Genomic DNA, 10,775 nt, shown 5'->3' with positions numbered 1-10,775 from the left:
GTTTAATGGACATCCCTACAATGTTTCTGCAATAGATAAAATATTTTTGTATTGACTATTGTGTACCCTGTTTAAACAGTGCCAAAGAATCATCGAACACATTGTAGCATATGCCAACATTTAGTGATGCTTGTCTCTAATGTATTTGTATTGGTTAGTAAAAAGCATCTATCGATGACAGTGGCAAAACATGCCAGTGGCTGTGAATCCCAGAATGATCTGGACCTATTTTTTCGCTGCAGTGAATTGCTTTGGCGATCTTCACAAAACCATTAATTTTGTTTGAGCTAAATAGCATGACGTATTTTGACACTGTTACATACGTGATGGTTTGTTTGGTCTGTGACACTTGGTAAAAAGTCAAGGCAAATCCCTGCTAAATTAGTAGTAGTACCTTCAACTTGAATACATACAGTATATTAATATCGGGTAGTTTATTTGTTTAGAGTCAATCGATATAGGATTAAAAAAACAATACAATATTGAGAAGAAAAACTGAATAAAGACCAATAATGGTTGTTTATATGTTTAGCTTGACCATAGAAACAGAAACTAGACGAATGTAGCACGCAGAGCGAGTCTTGCCTCAATCAACTTTATGTTAAACTCGTTTAAATAACTTAACGAATCATTAAAATGCCCGTTATCATAATATTTGCCGGCTAAATATTATAAAATTAATCATATCTGCCGTCCCTTAGGACCCAATGCATTTGGCTTTGTCGTAAAATCTAATAGCAAACTGGAAAGAATTGATCGCTGACCGAACAACAGATAAAACCTTGCTAACTGGGAAGTAAGATGATATGAACTACAAGTTAGATTACCTTAGTCAGTATATTAGAATATATATATTAACTGTCAACAGTTTTGAGCTTATGAATGTGCTCCAAAGATTTCTATAAGTTGTGTTAATACATTATATATTATATCTTAACCAGGCGGATGAAGCAAGGTTCTGTTGTTCCTTAACCGCTGTTTTTCTTGTCGTTTTTGGTACATCTCTTGTATTATTTCCTTCCTTGATTTCAATCTTGAAGCTTATGTCCGAATTTTCTTATGAAATGGATTATTCTTCTCACCGTCGACCTCGCCACACCACACCAGTTAGATCCCACATTCCTTCTTCTGCTATGAATTCCTTTTCCAGCTCTTACAATTTTTCACACCTTTCTACTGCACGAAGATCCCGCCACGTGGTTCCATCAACTCCCTTCGCCTCTGACAATGACACCTCATGGCAAGGTGAGCTTTCGTGGCAGTTTGAGTCCACAGGATGGCGTGATGGTCGTAATCTTGGTGCAGCACTCAGTCCGTGGCCTGCTACTCCTGCAAGTCAGACCAGTCGAATATTCCAGCAATCAGCTAATGATTATTACCTTTCGAGGACTTCTAATAATGCTTTTCATAACTTCAGTAATTCAAACTATGACCATTCTGGCTATGGTACAGTGCCATCCGGAAGGTTTGAGCTCCAGAGCTATATAGCTAGAGATCCTGGAATTAGCTCATCATTTGTTGGAAGGACTTCTACTTCTGCTTCTAGCAATGAACACAAAAACTCCCATAGATCTTCAGGCGTGCCAGTTATTGAGGGTAGACCTCGAAAAGTTGGTTCTCAAGCTGAAAAGGATGATGTGAGTCTCATCAGTTTTGATGCTATAAAAGATGTAGAGCGACAAATAGATCTTGATCCAAACAGCCACTTGGATGAGCATCAACGATGGCTTTCTGTTTCACATGCTTACACACCAGATCATGATGCTGGGCATGGTCATCATGATCATCATCAAGAGTCATTGCACAACCTTGATGGCCAAAGACATGGCAGCCATGGAATATCACATGGTCATGGGAGACATAATCATATTAGCAATGGTCCATATGATGTTTCGAAAAGCTTTGATCATGATTATGGAAACCATGGTCATAATATTCATGCTAATAAGCACTCAACTAGTCATCATTATGGGCCTGGTGGTGACCATGGGTACGATGAGTATGATAAGAGATCTGCATATGAAGATGAGGATGAGGATGATGTTAGTGCACCACGTTCCGTTGGGCTGTTTAGTTTGTTTCGTTTTTCAACAAATTTTGATATCCTGCTTGTGATATTTGGGTGTATTGGAGCTTTCATTAATGGAGGATCTCTTCCTTGGTACTCTCTGCTTTTCGGGGAATTTGTAAATAAAATTGCAAAAGACAGTAAAAACAACAATGTTCACTTGATGGATGACGTACAAAGGGTATGACTTGATGACTAAGCCGTATGGATTCCTAAATTAGGCAATTTTAGCTACAATGTCTTCATTCTACTTAGATAAACACCTCACCCTAAGTATGCATAATGGTGATGACTATGAATGCTATAAATTCTAATTGGATATGAAACTTTCAGATATGTCTGCTTATGATGGGACTAGCAGCAGTTGTGGTTGTTGGAGCATACATGGGTAACCTGCAGAAGTTTAACTTTCTATATTTATGCTGCCTCTATTCCCAACTTCCTCTTATTCTATTTATTGAAAATTATTTGTCATTGGCAGAAATCACTTGTTGGAGATTGGCCGGGGAGCGGTCTGCTCATCGCATAAGAACGGAGTATCTAAGAGCAGTTTTAAGGCAAGATATTGCCTTCTTTGACACCGGAATAAATACAGGTGATATCATGCATGGAATTTCAAGTGATGTTGCGCAGATACAAGAAGTGATGGGGGAGAAGGTGTCCATTCTTTATGATCCTCTTGTTTATTACAAATTGCTTACAATCGTATACATATCATTCCAATTCTATACTGACAATGTTAATTTTAACACACTAATCATGCATGAAACTTGAGTTATCAATACTAATAGGCTTACAAACTTGAATGCAGATGGCGCATTTCATTCATCATGTATTCACATTTTTTTGTGGTTATGCTGTTGGTTTTATCAAATCATGGAAGGTTTCGCTGGCTGTTCTTGCAGTCACCCCATTGACTATGTTTTGTGGCATTGCCTATAAGGCTGTTTATGTTGGTCTAACATCAAAAGAAGTGGTAAGGAGAGACTATAGTATCAATTTTGCATGAATGTTTAAGGACAGCCAATAGTTTAAGCAGTTGCATTTCACCTAATAAATTGCCTTGTCTACTTGATTCTCTGTAGGCCACTTATCGCGGTGCAGGTACAGTTGCAGAGCAAGCCATAAGTTCGATTAGAACAGTTTTTTCATTCGTAGCAGAAGATAAATTAAGTGCAAAATATGCTGAATTATTGGAAAACTCCGTTCCATTTGGCAAAAAGATTGGATTTGCCAAGGGTATAGGCATGGGAGTTATATACTTGGTTACTTATGCAACATGGGCACTGGCTTTCTGGTACGGTTCAATCTTGGTTGCTAACAAAGAAATCACAGGAGGTGCAGCCATAGCTTGCTTTTTTGGTGTCAATGTAGGAGGAAGGTAATGCATATGCCTCAAAACTCTCTCAAAAACACACAATCATGCAGCAAGTTAAAATTTGGAAAACTGATTAATGTTATTCAGACTAGTTGATGCAAAAACTTGTGCTTTTGAACAAACTGATTGCAGCTGAGTGACATAGCATTTACTATATCGGCTCCCTCATCAATTAAAGAAAAATGTTAACGTTTCATCTTACATAAATTTAGATTTTGTACATAGACACAACAGTAGTTTGACTAATGCATGTCTTCTTTTAGGGGATTGGCATTATCATTGTCATATTTTGCTCAATTTGCTCAAGGAACTGTAGCAGCTAGTCGAGTATTTGAAGTTATAGATAGAGTTCCAGAAATTGATCCGTACAGTCCTGAGGGCAGGAGGCTCTCAAATACACGGGGAAAAATTGAGTTCAGAGGTGTTAGTTTTGTATATCCATCGCGTCCAAATATTCTTATTCTTCGCAATCTCAACTTGGTGATTCCTCCTTCAAGAACTTTAGCACTAGTTGGTGCTAGTGGAGGTGGAAAGTCCACTGTTTTTGCTCTTATTGAGAGGTTTTATGATCCAACTCAGGGTAATTATCATCGATTCTATCCCGAACTATAAATGCAATCAATATAGATTTTGTTGGAAGAGCCTTATATAATGTATCCTTTCAAATTTCAAAAATACAATTTCAGGTTTAATCACCTTAGATGGTCATGATATGAAAACTTTGCAAGTCCACTGGCTAAGAAGTCAGATTGGAATGGTGGGTCAGGAACCAGTTCTATTTGCTACAACTATACTAGAAAATGTGATGATGGGTAGAGAGAATGCCACAAAAAAGGAGGCTACTAAAGCTTGTATAGCTGCTAATGCCCATACCTTCATATCTGGACTTCCTGATGGCTATGATACTCAGGTATGATCTTTTCAGATCACAAGTCCCCTTGTCAGCATTTAGATATTAAACTATAAGGCCTAAATTTCATTGGCAGGTTGGAGATCGGGGAACTCAACTGTCTGGAGGACAAAAGCAGAGGATTGCACTGGCTCGAGCAATGATTAAAGATCCTAGAATCCTTCTTCTTGATGAGGCCACCAGTGCCCTTGATGCTGAGTCTGAGTCTCTAGTACAACAGGCGATTGACAAGATTTCGATTGGCAGAACGACCATAGTTATTGCTCATAGACTAGCGACAGTAAGAAATGCCCAAACAATTGTCGTTATGGATCAGGGTTCCATTGTTGAGATTGGGGATCATCGTCAGCTCATGGAAAAAGAAGGAGCTTACTTTAATCTTACTAAACTTGCTTCTGATGCATTATCTGAATCTGCATCAAAAAACACTGGCGCTCACGTTGGTACAGATTTCTCTGTGCATGATAAATCAGTACAAGATGCATCAAGATCGAAGCAAGTCTATGAAATTTCGAGATCACAATATCTGAAATCTACACAAGAAGGAAGCAGGGTAGAGGCAGATGAGCAAAAAGAAGGGAAGTTTAGGGACTACAGACTTTCAGAGGTATGGAGCCTGCAGAGACCAGAGTTTAGCATCTTGCTGGTGGGATTAATATTTGGTATGTTTGCTGGTGCAATCCTCTCTGTCTTCCCATATATTCTAGGGCAAGCACTTCAAGTTTATTTTGATGATGATGAAGAGAAGTTAAAAAAGGACGTTAAGTACCTCTGTCTGACACTGGTTGGGCTTGGAATTGGGTGCATTATCTCCATGACGGGCCAACAAGGTTTCTGCGGTTGGGCTGGTACAAAACTTACACAGAGAGTGAGGAACTTACTGTTCCAATCTATACTAAATCAAGAACCTGGTTGGTTTGATTTTGACGAGAACTCCACTGGAGTACTCGTTTCAAGGCTGTCGATTGATTGCATCAGTTTTCGCTCAGTTCTTGGTGATCGGTTTTCAGTATTTTTGATGGCCATCAGTTCAGCAGCAGTTGGTCTGAGTGTTTCATTCGCTATTGAATGGAGATTGGCTATTATGGCAGCTCTTGTCACTCCATTTACACTTGGAGCTAGTTACTTCAGCTTGATCATTAATGTTGGTCCCAAAATGGACAACGGTTCTTATGCCAAAGCCAGCAATATAGCTTCAGGTGCAGTGTCTAATATAAGGACTGTTGCGACATTTTCAACACAACAACAGATAGTGCAGTCATTTGATCAAGCTTTATCTGAACCACAAAAAAAATCAGTTAAAAGGTCACAAATACTTGGAGTAGCCTTAGGGTTTTCCCAAGGTGCGATGTATGCAGCTTACACTCTAACCCTCTGGTTTGGTGCTTATTTAGTAAACAAGGATCTTGCAAATTTTGGAGAAGTATATAAAATCTTCCTAATACTTGTTCTTAGCTCATTTTCTGTTGGGCAACTGGCTGGACTTGCTCCAGATACTTCCATGGCCGCAAGTGCAATTCCTGCTGTAACCGGTGTCATCAACCGCATGCCATTGATACGTAATGATCGCAGAAAAGTTAAGAAGATTGAAACCTCGAAGCCATTTGATGTTGAATTCAAGATGGTTACATTCGCATATCCATCAAGACCTGATGTAATTGTGTTAAGAAACTTTAACCTTAAAGTCAAAGGTGGAAGCATGGTGGCCCTGGTAGGAAGCAGTGGTTCTGGAAAATCGACTGTAATATGGATGGTACAGAGGTTTTATGATCCACTTCAAGGAAAAGTGTTGATGGGAGGGTCGGATACAAGAGAACTTAATTTGAAGTGGTTGAGAAAACAAACAGCTTTGGTGGGTCAAGAGCCTGCATTATTTGCTGGAACTATCCGCGATAATATTGCATTTGGAAACCCCAATGCTTCATGGGCTGAGATCGAAGAAGCTGCAAAAGAAGCTTACATTCACAAGTTTATATGTGGCCTCCCTCAAAGTTATGAAACTGAGGTATGTTCACCTTCTCTATAAATTAAGTTCAAATTTGTTTTCTCCATTTAAAACATGACAAATTCATCATAGATTATGGCCTAAACAACACTCTATACCTACTGCATTAGGTTGGTGAGAGTGGTGTACAGCTTTCAGGTGGTCAAAAGCAGAGGCTTGCTATAGCAAGGGCAATATTAAAGAAATCAAAGGTGCTACTACTTGATGAGGCTAGCAGCGCCCTGGACTTGGAATCAGAGAAGCATGTCCAAGAAGCGCTAAAGAAGGTTTCTGAGAGAGCCACTACCATCGTGGTTGCTCACCGCCTTACTACCATCAGAAAGGCTGATGCCATTGCTGTTGTTAAAGAAGGTTCAGTGACAGAATTTGGAAGCCATGACAAACTCATGGCTTCTCATCTGAATGGTGTATATGCTAGCCTTGTTCGTGCGGAAACAGAAGCAAATGTATTTGCATGACGACATATTATGTAATCTTAACTTAGAAATTCAGCATTTAACATCTGCTTTCTGAATTCAGTCTTGTAAGGAATTTGTTGATGAGGGGTCCGATTTTGTTACAAGGACATGGAACTTGAGTCATATAAATACAACTTTGGACTGATCAAGTAAACAGTAGAAACAAACTTTTATAGTGTACTCTGCAATCAAAGTTGACTCAACTTGTCCATTAGTAATCCTAAAAGAAAGCATTCTCCAAGACACTTATTGATTCCTTTGCATTTGCATGGAAAAATAAGTTGCAAAATTTCATTCATGCCTGTATGAAACTCAGTAAATGAACTAGGTTCTTTTAATTTGGAAGACAAGGTCATATAATATTGTGGAATGCTGTTCTTACCAATGGATTTTCTCTTCATTAAAAAAAGGGATATGTACACCTAGCAGACACTTGTGGGGAATCCAAAAGATTTAATGCAAATTTTAGAGTCGTCTCAGGAATGTAGTCCAGCTGATCCAGATGGAGTTAAAAGTGAGTGATTTGGTTGAAAGAAAAGAGGAGACTTGAACAAAGAAAATATATAGATAAACAACGGCTTTGGCTGAATGTAAAGTAGAACCGACCGACTTCACCCTCTTTAGAGTAATACCTATCTTCTTTTTTCTTCCTCATACTCAACTTTGATGATTTATCAGCATTTTCACTCATGTGGCGATATGTCTTCAAGTAATTATTTTATAAACTAGGACTCTGGAGAAGTCACCTGTCTGTCTCCATAACTTGTGCTTAAACGCAGTATATTTACCATCTTACATTCTGTACAATATCAAATCATAGGATGACAAGCAAGCAGGCAGTAGCCCTTTTCATGTATGTACTAGTAAGTAGCAAGTGTTCAAGATGAAGCATTTGTTGGGCACAAGTAAGAATACAAACAAACTAATGTAGAATAAATATATAATAATGTACCTTGGTTATAAGCTTAATCCGAGCGCTGATCGATTGCTATTAATTATTACCTCCATTAATCTGGGATAGGTCTCAAGCAGGAGAGCAAGAGCACATGCTACATTCTCAGTTCATCCTGGAGCCATCTAGCAAGTGCCCTGCTTCTCCAGCTTGAATTCTCTCCCATTGTTCTGCTGCATGGTTTACTAATCTTTTGAATATACATGATACAATCCTATACCCAACCCAGTGCATGCTCTACATTACCTAACACAAACACAGCTACAGACACGAGGACTGATTAAACGCAGCAGTTTACGCAAACTTAAATGTTCAGCAAGTTTTTTCTAGTTGGGCTGGTGGTTGATCTTTTTGCCACGTAGCTAAGGCGTGCGGTGATGAAGTTTGGCTGCCAAACAGAAGCAGGGGTTGTTTAAACTCTAAAAAATACATACAAGCTGAGAAAATATAGAATGAACGTGTTTCAACTATAACATGTGCAAGAACACTTGGTCAAATAATTCTACCGTTGTACCCTACTGTATAAGCATCATCTTTGATGGCAGCCCAACCACCAATATATGTAGTATATTGTATTCAGGAGATGACTTCATTATCAGATTAAGCGGCCACCTAACACCAATTTAATTTTCATAGTTGTTGTAATCTAATTTTCTGCACGCTTGTGACTCGTGTTCAAGGCAAGTCATTGGAGATTCGATATTTGTTTCTACTCTATAACAGATTCTGCTCACGACATTTTTCCATAATGATTTTCTTTCTTCTTTTTTTTTTTAATTGTCTAGGATGTAGTTTAAGCTGAATCAATATGGTCCAGTTTTTGACAAGGATATATATCTAAGTTTTTGCATTCAACATTTTTCTTTGTTTATTCTTCGGATTCCACTTGTTTACCAGAAATTCTAAATTCGGGTCACCAGATTTACAACTTTTATTGAGTCAAAATAATTAAAAGTTTATCGAGTTATTGTGCGATAATATTAATATTGGCCGGACCTTTAAGTCCATTTTATACCGTTTATAATAACACCGACCCTCTTGAATTCATTTCAGATCTATCAAATCAACATGTCAATTCTAAAGAGTTAACAACATTAAATTTCCTTTGTTAAAACAATTACAATGCAATGCTATCTTTGAGAGGTGTATTCATTTCAGATTTTAAAGAATTGATAATAATATATGGATTTTATAAGATTTTCACTGATTTTTATTATTCGTGGATTTTGTCGGAGTTGATAGAAAAATCTTGCAGAATCTTACTGATTTTGTGAAGTTTTCTTGAAATCCTTCAAAATCTCGTGTATTTTAAAGAGATTATCCACCGACTTTTGAATACCATCGGATTTTGATGGATTCTTAAAAATTCAAATTGAATACCGCCAGAATTCAGTAGACTTTTTAAAATCTAAATTGAATACACTCAGATTTTAATAGACTTTTTCTAATCTCTATTGAATACCATCAGATTTTAAAGGATATTTTAAAATCTAAATTGAATACCTCTTAATTTCAGAAATCCATAAAAATCCTTTAAAATCTTGATTGAATACACCCCTCGACGTTTCTATTGCTATATTATAGCAACAAATGCAAAAATACTCAACTCCAAAAGGATGCCATACTTAAATACAAATATGCATAAATGCATCCTTACCACATCATCCATTACTATAAATGGAGAGGAAAAGTTAAATAATTATTGTCTTGTACATCACAAACTATCAAAATAATACTAAATTAGGTAGAAGTTAAAAGATTTATGAAAATTTGAAACTAGTTATGAAACTAGCATTGTAGTGCAACTTTTATTTTAGCACCAACAAACACTTTTTGATCTATATTATAGGAATAGATATAGCTATTTTGCATTTAGTGTTGTGCAAGATATGCCTGTACAATAACAAGACTAAGTCAAATTGACAACCCTAGGTAAGTTGTATTGTAATTTAAGTTTGCATTTTGTATTATACCACTTAAGTCTGTAACAATGTTCAAGGGCAGACTGGAGTCTTCTTCTGTAAACAATATTAAGCCTAAGAATTATATATGAAAGAAGATCAAGAAGATTATGCCTCAGAAGAATTATGAAGAAGGTTGGAGTTGAATAAATCTGTTTTGGGAAAAATATTCTAAGTCAAGATCTTTACAAGTCACATATTAAGTGTTATAGAGAAGTCATTCGAGAACTCCAGAATGATTTATCGAGAAGTCAGGAAAGATACTAGAGAATTCAGAGATATCGACAAGCGAAATTGAAGACATGAAGATTGGAGATATCGACAAGTCATTTCTTCACTAGAGAACTCTGAGATATCGACAAGTCAAAATATCATTAGAGATCTCTGAGATGTCGATAAATCAAAATATCACTAGAGATCTCCGAGATATCGATAATTCTATTTATCACTAGAAGACTCGGAGACATCAATATGCAAAAGTGAAGACATGAATATGAGAGATCTCGACAAGCCAAATTCTCTTATAGAGAACTCAGAGACCTCGATAAGTCAAATCACTATAGAGTTATTAGAGATCTCGATAAGCCAATATACTTATCGAGATGTCAAGTTCTCTATTTATCAAACTGGAGATCTCGAGGTAAAACTCAAAGTACAAAGTGCAGATCAGTTCAATATCCAAGATTATCAATCAATAAATAATCCAATCAATTGGATTGACAAGCCTACAAAAAGAAGCTTGAAGAGTACAAGATCAAAGGCCAAGATTAACTGGAAAAGTAAAGTCACAGGCGTGCAAGATTAGCAAAGATACATTAAGCCAGAATTAGAAAGATTTGGTTATCCAAAAATAGGGTTTAGTACATGCTATTACATGTTGTGTAATAACCAGTGTTTACTGTTCTATAAAGTAAACACTAAATGTTTTGTTAGAAGTAACCATTTAGAAGAAATCTTGTATTCTCTCAAGGAAGAAGCTAAGCTCTTTATCAGCAAAGAGCCTAGAAATTTTGTAGCAAGACATTCTTAATTTTAATATAAAA

The 10,775-nt window shown here is 37.0% G+C and overlaps 1 protein-coding gene across 1 annotated transcript; it reads left to right on the top strand.

The window, feature by feature from the left end:
* The first annotated feature begins 797 nt into the window (after window positions 1–797).
* LOC141682462 (ABC transporter B family member 19-like) lies at window positions 798–7,068 on the top strand. Its single transcript, XM_074487160.1, has 9 exons — window positions 798–2,249; window positions 2,402–2,456; window positions 2,550–2,725; window positions 2,880–3,044; window positions 3,154–3,449; window positions 3,710–4,026; window positions 4,133–4,356; window positions 4,433–6,361; window positions 6,472–7,068. Exons 1-9 carry the CDS (start codon window positions 1,044–1,046, stop codon window positions 6,817–6,819), a joined length of 4,716 nt encoding a protein of 1,571 aa, XP_074343261.1. The 5' UTR covers window positions 798–1,043; the 3' UTR covers window positions 6,820–7,068.
* Window positions 7,069–10,775: the final 3,707 nt, after the last annotated feature.

The sequence above is a fragment of the Apium graveolens genome, chromosome 9 (assembly GCF_009905375.1).
Source record: "Apium graveolens cultivar Ventura chromosome 9, ASM990537v1, whole genome shotgun sequence".
Classification (NCBI taxonomy): domain Eukaryota; kingdom Viridiplantae; phylum Streptophyta; class Magnoliopsida; order Apiales; family Apiaceae; genus Apium; species Apium graveolens.
The sequence above is the reverse complement of the archived record's forward strand: the minus strand, read 5'-3'. Positions and strand labels throughout refer to the sequence as shown.